The following is a 16760-nucleotide window of genomic DNA, read 5'->3' on the forward strand; positions in this document are numbered from 1 at the left end:
CGCCCTGTGTTGGCTGGGATTGGCTCCAGTAGACCCCCATGACCCTGTAGTTAGGATATAGCGGGTCAGATAATGGATGGATGGGTGGATGAATTAATTAATTGAATTTAACTACTGAAAAGGATTGGCAGTTGCCAAAGTGCACAAAATTACTTTGTAATGCAACAGATCCACATTTAATGAAATAGATTCATTGCAGAATTTTAATTCATTATAAGTAACTTTGTTATTGGAGGTAGATTTAAGGGATAAGGATATGTATTGTAATGACCGGGGTGGGCCGAAGGGTAGCAGTTGGTGCGGGTCAACTGCTCTCTCCTTCCTTGATTGCCCTCCGACACCACTGCCATACCTGGTCTCCTGCCACTCCACATCGCTCCTATCGGCTGCATCTCCTGCCTGCACATTCACACTGCCGGCTCCTCTTTGTTCCTCAGAGGCGGCACCATCTGCCTCACCTTCCCCTAAACCGTGAGCCGATCCAAGCCAGGATCCGTAAGGAGATTTGCCTGGTGGCCATGCCTCCAGATTAATGGAGAGCAGAGAAGTGGCTCTGACGTACTTGCAGGTAAGTTCTCTCTGTCCGAGTGTTCATGAGCAGCAAACTTCTTCTGAACCTTGGAAACAGGAATGCCAAGTTCTGCTTCTTTTGTTTTTTGATGTTTGCTGATAACCATTTCTCTGATGGTCTCAGAGACAGCTGCCTTGTCTTTGACATTGTTAATAAGGAGTAGGACTTGAAAGTGACCATTTATAAACGTTAAAGCCGTCATTTATCGGTTAATTCATTGAATGCGACCACTGCCAGGTCAGTCAGATTCCAAAGTTGTTCTTTCTAGTCGGGCTCATTTGAATCATTTAGTAATTGCGACCCTCCACCTTTTCCATTTTTTGACTTGACGGCCATTTCTAATTACCTTTTGATCCTGTTTTGCTCAATATCGAACAAGTGAATATTCATTGACCACTTTTTATTTTTTTAGGAGATACTGGACATGACAGATCTCAAACACAAGGGTGCCCATGTTGAGCACAGCTGTGTCTTTGTCTGTTTTGTTTCTGTTTGCCACTGTCGTGATATGTTATCTGCATATCCACGATATAAAGATAAAGTCACACATCCATGTTGCTTTTCTTTTTTTTTATTCCAGAACAATGTTCCCATCATTTGAAGGGCTGTTTCCTCGAGATAATCCACGGAACACGAGATTCGCCATCAACTTCTTCACCTCCATCGGTTTGGGCGGCCTGACGTAAGCACCGTTCTCGTGTCTGTTTGCCTCCATTTTCGTTTTGTTTCTCTTTACGTCCAAATGACTGCAGCTGATCCTCTCCGTGGTGTGGAGTAGGTGACGCTTCTCCACATCCTCTTCTCACTCCGCCGTGTTTGCTATTTATGCTCCAACAGCTTGTCTCTATTATAAGCGAGAAGAACAAATCGGAGAAATGTTTCTGTTTCTTTCACTTCTGCAGGGACGAACTGCGAGAGCATTTAAAAAACGCTCCTAAGATGATCATGACTCAGAAGCAGGAGGTCGAGTCGTCTGATTCGTCATCTGACTCCTCGTCATCTGAGGACAGCAGCGAGAGCAGTTCAGAGTCGTCCAGCTCCAGCGAGTCGTCCTCCAGCAGCAGCTCCAGTTCAGGTATACGAGGCTGGCACATTGACGTAGATGGCACTGGCTTTGGTGTTTTTTCCGGATATGCCATCAGTCAGGCCAGTTTTTTTTCTATCCCCCATGTTTCCTGTGATGACACATTTTTGTAAGCACCTGCTCGTTTTATAGTCGCCACTTCCGACCGCCTGTTTTCATTCAAGTATGTCTGCTGACAGCGGCCCAACTCGGAAAGTTGGAAAACTGTGGGGTTGGCATGATAGTGCACTGGCGTGTTTCCACCATGAATTGCCTAACAGTGCTTAGTTCTTTACGGTCAGGCCTGCAACATGAACTCTGTCTGTGACCCTTGGGGTCATAACAGCCTGTGTGTATCCAGTCTTTTTGTGAAACGTACTAAATCAAATACAGCATGACTCACAGTCATTGGCTCAGCGCTCCGGCTTGGAGTCTGTCAACTTAATATTTTGGCTGTTGTGGGGTTGCTTGGATGCTGGGAACTGGAACGGAGATGTTTGGGCAGGACAAGCCTCTGTAACAGCAGGTCTTCGGTTTTATTGTTTTTTTTAGTCAGACTGCAGAGTTCATTGTCGATATCGTTGGCTGATATTCACACGCATAACTTGAGTGTCCTCAGCTTTTGAACGAAACATTAATATGTCTCCTCATCGGTAGATAGTGTTTGTTTTATCATGGAAAGGCTTGGGGGCAACCAATCCTTAAATCATAAGCCCCTTTTCAAAGGCACAGATTCTTTTCCAGTATACCCACAGTGATATGTCACACCTCTGTCACTGCCTTTGTTTGCCAAGTCTTACACTTACCAGGGGATATGAAGTTCACAGCTGCGATGCACTTGCACCCCAGACTGCAGTCCACTACCTTCTGTTCTGTAGTTCTTTCAGACCTCACCCAGATATGATTGCCAATGGAATTATCCTGTCAGAAGTGTCCTCCCTGGTTGACATACCTGCAGTAATCCTCCAGAAAGGATCTTGGTGCCCAGATCATGGTGATAGAATACAGCGAACATGCAAGCAAATGAGCTGTCTTAACAAGTTCTGTTCTTTAACTTCCTTAGTGTGAGACCTGAGTGTCACTCGGGCTGTAAAAACAGTGCTGAAAGCGTTAGTCATGAGTGTCAATCAGGCAACCGTATAGACACATCTCGTGTAAGTGTTAGAGCTGAGGATTACTCGGGCTGTAAAAGTGCCAACAGCGTTAGTGCCAAGTAGTGCTGGGCGGTATGACCAAAATTCTATATCACGGTATTTTTCAAAATTATCCCGGTTTCACGGTCTTCAACTGTATTTTTTTTCTATGCATGAGTGGATGTTAACCACATTTTCCACTGCAATTACTGCAGTAGACTGGATAAGAATAACCGATTCCACTGTCATGAGAATTGTACAAAAAAAACATTTTAATGTGCACACAATTATTAATACAGGTTTGCATGGCACCATAAAGTGATAGTTTTGAAGGGGGTGGCAGTAATGAAGTGAAGGAATCACATTGCATGACAGTTGCCGTCTTAATATTGAACAAATTTTGCAAACAAGTTGAACTACAATTTTCACAACATATTTGTCAACCATCCAAAGAGGCATTCAGACTTAGTAAAATATCCAGAGGTGCTTCTCAAAAGTTGTATTGCACTGAACATGTCTTAGAAAAGGAGTAAATAGTAAATATTTTTTGTAAACCAACTACACTTTCTGTTAATGTTAACAATCTCTGTCCACTGACACGTTCGCTATCTTGATCATAATGGCGTTGGTTATCTCAATCCACCGCTTGCTTTTTTTGTTGTAGGCAGTACCTCTAGCAAAAGGTCTGGGGCTGCAAATCACTGGATCCTGGTTCCAGCGCCTGAGTTGCATCGTTGGACTTGGTACTCCAATACTGGTGGTGCGGTAAAGGAGATCCATCACAACCTCGTGAGCAGACGCTGGAGGCTCTTGCAAAACTGCAGGGTCTGCAGAAGTGCCCGGTTTGTGAATTCTGCCCCCAGACTTGTTGTTGCTACTCTGAAGGCCCAGCTTGGGTCCAGTAGGTTACTATCTATTAGGAAAATGAGTTTGGACTTGGCCAGACTCCAAGACCAGGCTGTTTCTAACGAGTTTGCACGCAGTTTGTGTGAGGAACTTGTGGATTTGGGTGCGATTGTCAATCCTAATTTGATGTAGGAGAACTTCCGTGACAACACCCTGAAGGTTGCTGAGGGTTCTGTTGGTGTAACCGGTGTAACCAGAAGGAGGTGTTTCATCTCGCAGGGCACCCTGGATATCATTAAATGGCTCAATGGCAACTCTGGTCTGTACCCGGAACTGAGAAGGATGGCTGCGAGGGCAGATAAAGAGGCATTTGTTAGATGAATGTGAGAGCAAGTGACACACCATCTGTGGTCTAGTGACCCATGTCCTGCTTACAGAGAAAACAGAGCATTAAACACAATCAAATCTGTTCTCGCTTTTTCAGTTTTACCTGCGGACATGGAGGGTGCCAATCTTAGTTCCATACTTTCATGGTACTCCAAAGCATGTTTTTGGCTAAGGTGGTGCAGCAAATTGTTCGTGTTGCTACCTCCGACAACTTTAGCTCAACAGCATTTGCAGTAAATAGTTGCTTGGTCCACATCTGACCTTTTAAAACCAGACAACAGACACGGTTCCTTTTTTTGGCAAAAGTTCTTCTGTGTCATCATGTTCAACTTTATCGTGTGCTACAACTTCAGTTTCGGAATGTTCTCTGTCCATTTTCACCACTCAATACCTCCACTAACGTATGTACTCTGTTGCATGCGTGTTTAGCGGTGTAGCAGTGAAAAGGTCCCCCCTTAAACGGTTTCCCGCTGCGCCATGTTCTGAACGTTGTTTAGGCTATTTAAACCGGTGTTGCGGTATAAGAAAAATTCATATCATAACCAGAATAAAAAACGGTTTTCGGTATGAAACCGGTACACCCCCCAGCACTAGTGCCAAGCATTACTCAGGAAACGATAGCGGCGTGCCGGAGTGTTACCTGGGCAACGGTGCAGACACGTCGTCTTCCAGCCTCTTGTAAGAAACGTCTCTTAGCAGCCCAAGTGTTGCATGCTTTTGATTGTGATGCGAGCTGTGATAATGAAGTGAATCTGTCTTAAGTCAGCGAAAATGAAACAGACAGTGAAATCAAAAGGGGTTCTGATGAATCCGAAAGTGACGCTCGTGTCAGTCGCCCATGTGCAGTGTGCAGTTCAAAAGCTGATCAGTGTGGAAAGAAAATCCACAAGGAATCGCACTACTGTTGTCCCGACTGTGACACTGGATTATGTATTTCAACGTGCTTTAAGATATTCCACATAAACGACAGTGTATATATATGTATATATATATTAACGGTACTAGCTGTCCCCCGCGGCTCCGCCCACTTAGTAGTGAAAGAGGACAAACTTTAAAAAGTGTAATTCTAGCCAAGCGAAAGGGTAGCTACACTCTAGTATCAAATGCTGGCACTGTATCTGATCATGGTCAGCTCTGACGTGATATCTCGGCCAATCAGCAGGTACCCTCTAAAACACACGTAGCTCTGATCTGTCTCTCTCAAAAACTTCAAACGTTACTCCTTAACAATCTGTAGATGATAATGTCTGCTGAACCAACAGGCATCACTAGCTAAGCGGAGACAAGGTGGTGAGAGGTAGAGTGACTCGAACGAATGTTGGCGCCTGATTGAGGAGGGTTCCACTTCCCCATTCCTTAGGCCCACAGTGTCAGATTCGTGTGAATAAATCGGTGCTGCAAGCGAGCTATGGTACTTTGGTACTTAACGCGATTAGAGAAGTCGCAAAATCAACCAGAATGTTCAAGCAAATTACAGAAAAAAACCCGATCAAAATCCGTGAAGTAGATTTTTCGTGAAAAGCAGACAGACAGACCGACGTTGGATTTTATATATATTAGCCGTTCCCCGCAGCTTTGCCCGCATAGTAGTGAAACAGGATGAACTTTAAAAATCAATAAACAAAAAGGTATCGCTAGCTAAGCGGAGGCAAGTTAAACTCCAAAACAAAGAGGTAGAGTGACTCCCCACTCCTGACGTCACGCTTACCCCCTCCCCTCGACCCGCTGTGTGTCTCTCAGATTAGCGCAATTAAATCGCTCCTGCAAGTAAACTGTGATTCTTAGCGTGATGAGAGAAATCGTAAAATCAACCGGAATGTTCAAACAAATTCTATAAAAAAGCCCAATCTAAATCCGTTAAGTAGTCCTCTCATTCGCTAGCTAAGTGGAGGTAAGGGACACCCCGAGGCTGGCGCGTGAGTGATGAGGGTCTTGACCCAATGCGTCTCTCTCAGATTTGCGCAAATAGATTGGTACCACAAGTGAACTGTGATACATAGTGCGACAAGAGAAGTCGCAAAACCAACCGGAATGTTCAAGCAGATAATAGAATAAAACCTGATCTAAATCCGTTAAGTTGTTCTCTCGTGAAAAGCAGACAAGCAGACAAACGTTGGATTTTATGCACATAGAGAGAGATTTGCATCATTATTATCATTCATTATTATTATCTGTATCATTATTATACTTTCTACACTTCTGATTTTGTATGTTTAGTGTTTTGCACGTTTTACAGAAGTAACATCAGATTTGATAAGTATGTAAGTTTTCAAGCAAAAAAATTGCAAGACAAAGGTGGTTGAACATTATGTTCTCATCACACTACACAATCAAATGAGCCTGCTTGCTCTCTCATTGTGCCAAAGGTTTTATTGTGGGAAAAGGCTTCTGAGGACTCCTCTCCTTAAAACGTCAATCCCCTTTTATCCAATGCACATGACCATAGGCCCACCTCAGTCGCTACTCCCGCTTGTCTGTTCTTATACTTTATTACATTTCAGGAATGTTCAGTTCATGGGTTGTAATGCATTTGCACCTCCTTGTGACTTCACCTGTGTATGACTGTCACTGTGTTCTCACTAACTTGTCCCTTACCAGCCAAACTGTGAAAAGAACTCACGATTCCTACTTGGAGTAAGAGACCGAGTAGTGGGGTGGACATTTGGACTTTAGAGACCCTCAAAACTCAATGTTATTTTAGAAGAATTATGTGGATAGGACTGGTGAGCTTTGTTGAGCTGAATGACCTGTTCTCGTCTTGCTTGTTCTAATGTTCTAATCTCGACAGTGTTCAGAAACCATTAAGAAGGCTAACAGAATGTCAGGTTATATAGCGCCTTGATGTGTGGAGTACAAGTCACAGGAGGTTCTGCTCAGGCTTTATAACACACTGGTGAGGCCTCATCTGGAGTCCTGTGTGCAGTTTGGGTCTCCAGGCTACAAAAAGAACATAACAGCAATAGAGAAGGTCCAGATGTTATGCATTGAGAATAATGTAGTAATGTTTGGCAGTATTCCTAGGCAGGGCAGCAAGTGATGCTGCAGTGGGGTTGGAGAATATTTTTGTACAAGTTTTTGAGTTCAGTAAAAGACTATATGGTTCAGATAAACCCAGTTTCTGACCTCGGTGTCTGATTGAATATTTTGTTCACCATCAGCTTTATATTATTAGATTCGCAGGGAGATTCACTCAAAAGAGACCACGAGTTTTCTGTAATAACTATCCCTAGGACGAAGCAATCTGAGTGAAACAACATGCAATGTGCTTCTCAGTATATAGAACTTCGAACAAGCCGGAATGCCCCTGCGTCGGAGCGTTGAGGTGGGTGCCGGACTGCCTTTGCGTCGTTTAAACTCCGTTTACAACTTCTGGGTGCACACCACCCGTACCCCTTCTTCACTCGATCACTCAACTTCTCATCGGGATGGTGGTGTACAGTACTGAGCAACGTGTCTTCATGGTGCGAACTTATTGGGTCACCTATTGAGGTTGGATGGTCGTGAGTTAATAAAATGTTACTTTCAGCAAAATGGAGGAACGTGTCACACGTTGGCAAGGAGCATGGCAGAAATGGAGTCCTCCTTCGGCAACAGGGTCATTTCAAAGGGGCTTTGGCCCCCATGGTCATTGGATCTGCCACCAGACTTCTTCCTTTGGGGTCTACTCAAAGGAAAAGTCAATCAGAACAAGCCTTGCCCTGTGGAAGATTTGAAGGAAGACGTGAAAGTGCTGCTATCCCCCCCTCCCAAGACACTTGTCGATACGTTCAGGAACATGGCATTCCGTGTCGAGAATAGTCTGGCAGAAAATGGAAACCACTTCCAGAATAGCATGTAATGCAGTCGATTACACAAACGTCAAGGTGTAGAGCGGACTTCTTGGTTCAGATTGCTTCATCCCAACAGGAGTTACAACAGAATATTTGGGGCCTCGTTCGAGTGAATCTCCATGTGTTACACCAGAGAAGAGCGACGAGGCTGATTCAGGGCTACAGGGGATGAGTTATGACGGAAGATTATAAGAGCTGAGCCTTAAGGAGATGAAGAGGAGACCTGACTGAAGTGTTTAAAATGATGAAGACTATCAGTCCAGTGGATCGAGACTGTTATTTTAAAATGAGTTCATCAAGAACACGGGGACACAGTTGGAAACTTGTTAAGGGGAAATTTCAGACAAACATTAGCAAGAGAACCACAGACACCAAGTTGTGTGGTAGATAGGAGGACTTTAGGGACACTCAAATCTCCACTTGATGTTATTTTGGAGGAATGAAGTGAGCTTTGTTGGACTGAATGGCCTGTTCTTGTCTCGATTGTCCTAATGTTCTGTAGCTGCACTCGGGTGTATTCCTGTCCCCCCTGTTTCGTCTTTATGGAGCTCGTTTAAATAAATCCTGTCCCCAAAAGTCACTTGTACAGCAGCTCATGGCTCTGAGAGTCTGTTTCTTGCCTCGTAAAACTCCTTTACAGTCCTGACACTAAAAGTGAGGGGCCACACAGCCTCATTCCCAGAAGCGGGGGGCTGTACTTGTGAAATCATAAACTGTGTACCCGTTTTGTTCTGCCAAGTCTTGTTTCCTTGATTCATTGTAAGTCCCGACTTTGTAGCTGTGTGTGTTTGTGTGTTTTCAACATTTCGAGAGATGTCAGCCCGTCCTAATCTCTCACGTCGTCACCAAGCGTTTTCAGGGCACCAGAGTACATCTGAAGAGCTCGTTCACAGCCCCAGTTTATGCAGTGACGTGTGTGCCACTTAGGACTCCAGCTGTGACATCTGTCAGGTTTTAGTGGCTAAAACACGAATAAAAACACACACAGTCCTACTCCAACTGCAAATTGACCCCCGCACCAAGGTGGTCTGCAGTGGTTGCCCCGTGTTTTAAGCTGTGCAGACCCCGAGTGCCAGTGTGCCCCTCCTGTGTGTCCTCTACACGTCTGTATTTGAACGCCATTCCCACAGATCGTTGGTGCCTGCCGCCCAGTCATTTCAAATCGAGATGAGATTCCTCGTGTAGACGTGAGCTCTTGACGTGAACATGTGGCTCTTATTTTTATTGAAGCTCTCGTTTTGCCGTCAGACGCCAAGTTTCACTTTATTTACTTTGGGTTGCTACGGAAACGGTGTCCCATGCCGTAGCTCTGCGTTCCCGATGAGCACACGAGACGCGTCCCAGTGAGTGAAATGAGAAAAACAAAACGTGGCCCGTCACACTTTGAAGTGTTGTGCTGACTGACACTCCCAGCCACTCCGCTGCTTTTGGTGAACTCCGTCCAATCAAACAATACAAAGAGCTGAAAATGGGATTTGTATTTGAATGAAAATAGACTTGCTGTACTTCACAGCCCTGCTCCGGCAGCCACAGAGGCTTCACCGGCTCCACAGTCACAGGGGTGAGTGTCTCCACACAATTCCTGATTTTCGTTGCTTGTTTCTAGCAGGGAGATCATTTTGCTTTTCTCCAAAACTGAATTCGGCTCGGCCGGGATGTTAAACCTCAGCACGCTGATAGCTCGCCTCCTCTCCGTCCAGTGAAGGCCCGCTCTGAACCTCTTAACTTTTTCACTTCCCCTTTGCCCACCGGCCTGCCCCCGTTCCTCCACATGCTGAAAATATCAGGCACTCGGAGATAAGATCATAAAAATGACAGCAACAAGACAGTTGATAAGTTAATGGGTACGTTTTACAACACACAACAGGCAATTCGTTATCTGCATTTGTGGGTGAAGTGGTCTGGTGCCCACGGTGTTTACAGTGGAGTCCAAAGGGATGCCAGTGCTGATGTATACCCCTAACGCACAGTTTTACTTGCTAGCCCCCTTGTTGTTGTACTGATGTGATTGGCGTCAGAGCTCATAAAACGAGCTGGAGGACACAAAACCGCAAACCCTGAAGTGGACGGGTGGGAAGTGAAACTCAAAACGGCACAGTGGCAGCTGCAAAACCCTAAACCTCTGGATGTACGATGTGGACGAGTCTTGGACACTTTGACTTAAACATGTTATCAAGAGATTCAAAAAGCTTTCACCTAAATACAAACAAATCACATAGAAGAGGAATAAAAACGTGTCTGTAAAAGTAGAGGCAAAGGACCAATACAAAGATATGGGGCACCAGAGGTGAACTCTGCTTAATGGGCAGGGCAGGAAATGCAGCACAGGAAGAGGATTGACGTTACTCCGCATAGTTCATTCATTAGCAGCGTTGCCTTGGGTCACCTATTGAGGTTGGATGGTCATGAGTTAATAGAATGTTACTTTCAGCAAGATGGAGGAACGTGTCACACATTGGCAAGCAGCATGGCAGAAATGGAGTCCTCCTTCGGCAACAAGGTTACTTCAAAGGGGCTTTGGCCCCCATGGTCACTGGATCTGCCACCAGACTTCTTCCTTTGGGGTCTACTCAAAGGAAAAGTCAATCAATACATTCAGGAACATGGCACGACGCGCTGAAATGTGTCTGGCAGAAAACAGAAACCACTTTCAGAATAGCATGTATTGCAATCGATTACACAAACATCAAGGTATAGAGCGGACTTTTTGGTTGCCTTGGACAGGGCCAGCGAGGTACTGGTGGTGTTTCTGTTCTTTTTAAGTTACGTGTACACTTAACAGTGATGATACGGCACTGCAGACATTTTTATGTGGAATTTTTTGTGTCATTTTCTCACATATTGTTAGATAATAAAAGCACTAGAGAGATGTGAAATGCACTCGGTGATTGATTGATAGATGCTGAAAGGCACTATTAATAGATAGATATAAAAGAAACTATATGATAGAGAGAGACGGACGGATATGAAAGGCACTATATAATAGATAGATACTTTATTAATCCCAAGGGAAAATTCCCATACTCCAGCAGCAGCATACTGGTAATAACAGTATTAAATTAAAGAGTGATAACAATGCAGGTATAACAGACAATAACTTTGTATAATGTTAACGTTTACCTCCCCTGGTGGAATTGAAGAGTCACATAGAGTGGGGTCTCCTCAGTCTGTCAGTGGAGCAGGATGGTGACAGCAGTCTGTCACTGAAGCTGCTCCTCTGTCTGGAGATGATCCTGTTCAGTGGATTCTCCATGATTGACAGGAGTCTGCTCAACGCCCGTCGCTCTGCCATGGATGTCAAACTGTCCAGCTCTGTGCCTACAATAGAGCCTGCCTTCCTCACCAGTTTGTCCCTCTTCTTTATGCTGCCTCCCCATCACACCACCGCATAGAAGAGGGCGCTCACCACAACCGTCTGATAGAACATCTGCAGCATCTTATTGCAGATGTTGAAGGGCGCCAGCCTTCTAATGAAGTATAGTCTGCTCTGTCCTCTCTTACACAGGGCATCAGTATTGGCAGTCCAGTCCAATTTATCATCCAGCTGCACTCCCAGGTATTTATAGGTCTGCACCCTCTGCACAGTCACCTCTGATGATCATGGGCTCCATGAGGGGCCTGTTCCTCCTAAAATCCACCACCAGCTCCTTGGTCTTACTGGTGTTCAGGTGTAAGTGGTTTGAGTCGGACCATTTAACAAAGTCCTTGATTAGGTTCCTATACTCCTCCTCCTGCCCACTCCTGATGCAGCCCACCATAGCAGTGTCGTCAGTGAACTTTTGCACGTGGCAGGACTCCGAGTTGTATTGGAAGTCTGATGTATGTTGGCTGAACAGGACCAGAGAAAGTCCAGTCCCCTGCGGCGCTCCTGTGCTGCTGACCACAATGTCAGACCTGCAGTTCCTGAGACGCACATCCTGAGGTCTGTCTGTAAGATAGTCCATGATCCATGACACCAGGTATGAGTCTACTGCCATCTCTGTCAGCTTGTCACTGAGGAGCAGAGGTTGGATGGTGTTGAAGGCGCTAGAGAAGTCCAGTAACATAATTCTTACATTACCACCATGAAAGGCACTATATAATACAAGTATAGATTGCAGCGTTGTTCATAATGGCACTCAGGTTTGTCTTCATTCTCTCCTCCTCTACAACTTCCAAGGGATCCAGAGTATGCCCCACAACTGTGCCTACCTTTAATTTGGTGGTCCTCTCTTGAAATGGTGTCACCAGCCCAGCCCACCACAGTGTCCATCAGTGAGTTAGAGAAGAGGTGAAAGAGGTCACTTCCCACATTAAAGGACCGCAGTCTTCTAAGAGAAAAGTGTCTGCTCTGCCCTTTCTCACTCCATCCTGTCACTGATGTGGACCCCTAAGCACCTGTAGGAGTGGACCACCTCTACATCCACTGTTTAAATAGTGATTGGACATGGAGGCTCTTTGGAGAGATGGATGCCAGTAAGCTTCTTCTTGGTGTTTGCTGATGTTACGTGGCAGACGAAGTTCAAAGTTCTCCCCCTGACTCCTCTCCTTTGTCTCACCCCCTTTATCAGCCCACCCCATGAGTGCCGAATCATCAGTGAATTTCCTCAAGTCACGTGACCTGCTGCTCTGTTTCTAGTCAGTAGTGTACGGAGTGACGAGACATGGTGACAGGCCTGTTCCTTGTAATGCCCCAGTGTTACTCACCCAGTTCCTTGAGTGTCACCTGCTGTGACCTGCCTGATATTTTGTTCTTTTTAAAGCAGTTCTTCTGTTTTGCTGTCATCGCTGTGTCCCAGTATCAACGTTCATTTGGTACCCACCAATACCTTAAAAAAATGTTAAAAATCTACCGTTACATTTTTAGAATTTTGGCATCAACTGGGTACCAAAGTAGCAGTTCTTGTGACATCCCACTTCTCTGTAGAGTTTAAAGGTGGACTCTGACCAGGTCTAAACGTGAGAATGGTGGACTTGTTCTCATGCCACTGTTTGGTGGTCTTTGCAGTGCGGACAGTGTTGTGATACGGGATCAGATTGAATCTCCACCCTGATGTTGTAACCTGGATGAAGGAGCGCTGCTTCTATCTCAGACTGGCAACATCGGACCTCCTTGTTATGCCAGCTCGTCCAGCTATTCAGCACCCCAACCTCTGTTCAGCTCGGCTCCTGCCAAGTCAGTACACAGACTTCTGGTGGACGTTGATGCCCAGCTGTCCTTCACTGACCGTGTCACTACCGTCTCTCAGCCTGGTAGATTCACATCTAAAAGATCAGACTGTTCCTGACAGAGCCCACTGCACAATTCCTGGCCCAGGCTTTGGTCCTGTCACGTCTGGACTCATGCCACTCTGTGCTGGCAGGACAACCGGCTTGTGTCACCAAACTGCTGCGGACGATTCTAAACCAACCTAGGTAGGCACATGTCGCTCTTCATGTCAGATCTCGGTGTTGGCTTCCTGAATCAGCACATATTAAGATCAAATCCTTGATTCACGAGTCAGTGGGTCTTCATCTTTACATTTGGAGACCCTTGTGAGGTGGTCCTCTCCATCTCAACCTCCCAAGTCTGCTGTTGAAAGGCATCTGGTGATGCCACCTCTGCATGGCATCAAATCCCAGTCAGGACTCTTTTCATGTGTAGCTGCTAGCTGGTGGAACAAGCTGCCCAATTCCATTCGGAATTCTGATTCCTATATACAAACAAAAACCCGTTCAATCGATTATGTTAGCCTCTTTTGCGATTCGCTTTGGACAAAAGTGACTATTATGCAAATAAATGTAAATGTAAAAAGTACGACCCTGCCATGCAAATAAAAAATGGAGGCAGTCTTTAAAATAACAATGAAAAGCCCCTCCTGCCCATTTCTCAGGCCTCACCCAAGGCTACCTGGTCCCAAACTTCACTGGCAGGCTTCTGGCCTGATAAGGCTTTTAAAGAGTAAAAGTCTCAAAATTGGGAACAGGAAAGCCATTAGACCTCTGGGCCGAGACACGCCAACCAAAGTTCCTTTGTATTTACAGATTTATTGAAGAGGATTGTAAAAGATTGCAAGAGAAAGGTGGGCAACTGTCGCGGTGAATTTCCCCGTTTCGATCTTTTTAACAAACTATTCACTATAACAGGCGATGGTGCGGAGGCCCCCTCGAAGGTGCATTTGGTGTTTTAATGTCCTCACGTTACGGAGTCTGCATTGGTCAGGAGGTTGTGTGTGGAGAAGCTGCCTAGCACGTATTTGATTTGCCAGTGTGATGCGCCATTGTGTTATTTGAAGGTTCGAGCCAGCAGGCCACCTTCTCTACGAGATTACGCTGTGTGTTTGTGTGTGCGCCTTTCATGGACGCCTTTGTGCTGCGCTTGTACTCCTAACTCACGACTCTCCTGCTTTGCTTTTTCAGATTCTGATGAGAAGCAGAAGAAGAAGCGAAGTAAGAACCGTGTCACCAAAAAGAAAGAGCAGCTCCCTGAGAAGAAGACGATGACGTGGGACCATCGGAGGCACGGCCATCAGCACAGTGACAGCAGCGAGGAGCGACAGGTGGCCAGGGAGAGGGAGGACATGCGCCATTCCGGCAAATCCCAGGGACGTAGAAGGGTGGAAGAGGAGGAAGACGACGAGCGAAAGTCTGAGCGGCGCCAGGGCGGGAGAAGCGACAAGGACCGAGGCAGGTACGGCCGCAGAGAGGAGGAAGAGGAGCAGCAGCAGTACGGTGGGCGTAGGAGAGAGAGAGACAGAGGCCGATCCACGTCACACGACAGGAATCGCAAGGAGCAGACCCTGAGGGAGGACAGCGAGGGCTTCTACAGGAACGGCGTGCAGAGGACTGCGAAATCGTCCAGGGAGGGCCGCCACTCGGACCGAAGAGCCGACAGTCCAGCCCGGCGACGCAGATAGCCACGGTGGGGTTTGCTACTGTGATTTATTTATGTAAATAGAAGGTTGGTCTCTCTCTCTTTTTTTGTTTTTTTTTTGTAAACTCGCCATAAAATACTAAAAGCGGTCGTCCACGACTTGTCACTTTGTACCTTGATAGACAAATGAAAAATATTTTTAATTAAATGGTTTTTGATGTTTAATAAATGTCCAAAGATTTTAGTCCCTCTCTTGTGGCTTTTCGAGCTCTCAAGTCTGCGTTTGTTTTTGCACACGTGGCGCCGCCGCCTTATTTAGTGGGGGTTTAACACCTACCCCCCCCCATGGGGGGCCAACAGTCCATCCACAGTGGTGCAATATGGCTGTGGAATGAGAAAAAGGAAAAAGACGCCCAAAGAGTAAAAGGTCCAGACGTGTCGAGTTCAAAGTGAGACGATTTAGAGCGAAACGAGTCGAGAACCCAGAGAGGGCCCGTCTGCCTTCATAAGGTTACGACTGCGGCTGGATGGGCACTGCAGTGTTTGGGGTGGGCCGTAAGGTTAGCGCCACCTGTGCTTTAACACTAGAATTACCAAAGCCAATGAAAAAACTTAAATCCGGCCCACCTTAAATCCCTTCGCACCTCTCCGTCAGCGGCTTTTGTCTTGTGACTGCAGCCTGCTATCACTTCTCCCCCACTGCTGCACAAAGTTCTCTCAGCTCAAGTCTGTTTACCTGCGTGTCAGTTGCTTAGAGTTGACACAATGACTGGCCTCAGACCTTTAGAAGAAAGGGAACACACACCGCCATTTTAAATCAGCCTTGTGAAAAGGTCTTTGCCCCCCGTAGCGACTTTAGTGACGCTAATCGAAACTGAATGCTTCCTCAGTTTCGCCCCATCATGCAGGGGTTTTGGTCGACTTACTTCTCTCGTTCAGAGACATCGCTTGGTCTGTGAGCGTCGACTGGCCACTCGGCTGTTGACCTGCTGTTGTGTTTCATCTTCTCATCCTGCTGCATAACCCAATGACACGTCACCGACTGATGACAGGATGCCGGTCAAGTGCACAATTCCTGGTAAGTCCTCGAAGCATCCCAACCCAGTCACACCAGCGCCGCCATGTTTTGTGGGGGGTCCTGATGGATGCCGGGCCAGCGAGCCCCCCATGTGGTGTTGTACGAGTTCTCCTTTGGGCTTGTCTGTCATTGCTGTAGAAGGCTGGGCCATCACCCTGGAGACTCTTTGCCTTCCTCTTTTCCCAAGACCCTCCTCTTCCTCACTGCAATGTCCTGAACTCCGACTTCAGCAAAGGCCACAGAGTCCTGCTGTTCTATGGATGGTCCTCGGGGCTCTTCTGTGACTTGGCCTGTAGGCCAGTGAGCAGAGTAAACCCCACCATCCTCCCCATGAAAATCTCGACGCCCACCGGGAATGAACTCAATGTGGAGGTGCCACCTGTTGGATTTCATCACCGTCTCCGTCCATCGTCACCACTGATGCTCCTTAGGCGAGGCTTCATTGATGGGGCTGATCAGATGTGAAGACCCCACAGCTGAACGCCAGGCTACCGTGTGCCCACTTAGTGGACTTGAAGGGACAGCAGGCTGACAGGTGCGGATATTCTAGGAGGGTGTTGGGGTTCACTGTACTTGTTGGCATTTCTGGGCACAGCTGTGTCGAGATCCTTCATTTCAGGTGTGCAGTGAGACCAGCAGCTGGGGGGGGGGCACCCCAGAGGTGGACTTGAGATTGGCTGGGTGGTCCTGTTCTGTCAGATTTGGAGGTGTGTGTTGTGGGCCTGCGCCCTCGTTCACCGTCCCACTCCTCAGTTGAACCACCTTAAGGCCATAAGGCTGTGGGGCAGCTGGTTGGCCATCAGAGGTCAGGACCAGAGCTGCCACCGCTGTGGCGCTTCAGGTGACACCATGTCTTAACAGCAAGGAGGTGACATCAGTTACTGAAGGAACGTCGGTCTGTTGGTGGGGACATCAGGGACAACTTGAAAAGATGGAAGTCATTCAAGGGTGGGGAGTCGTGTGATATTAGGGGGGTGACCATAGCAGAAATGGGGACAGCCACCAAGATCTCGAGGGGCT

General features: G+C 46.6%; 1 protein-coding gene across 2 annotated transcripts in view; it reads left to right on the forward strand.

The window, feature by feature from the left end:
* The window catches only part of cwc22 (CWC22 spliceosome associated protein homolog), a 232121-nt gene extending 217215 nt beyond the window's left edge, over positions 1-14906 (forward strand). For both annotated transcript variants that reach the window (XM_039757757.1, XM_039757756.1), the window contains exons 19-21: positions 1152-1253; positions 1474-1646; positions 14209-14906. In XM_039757757.1, coding sequence (XP_039613691.1) covers positions 1152-1253; positions 1474-1646; positions 14209-14705 — 772 coding nt within the window. In that variant the 3' untranslated portion in view covers positions 14706-14906. The remainder of the gene's footprint in view (positions 1-1151; positions 1254-1473; positions 1647-14208) is intronic.
* Positions 14907-16760: the final 1854 nt, after the last annotated feature.

Source organism: Polypterus senegalus, chromosome 6, assembly GCF_016835505.1.
Source record: "Polypterus senegalus isolate Bchr_013 chromosome 6, ASM1683550v1, whole genome shotgun sequence".
NCBI lineage: Eukaryota > Metazoa > Chordata > Cladistia > Polypteriformes > Polypteridae > Polypterus > Polypterus senegalus.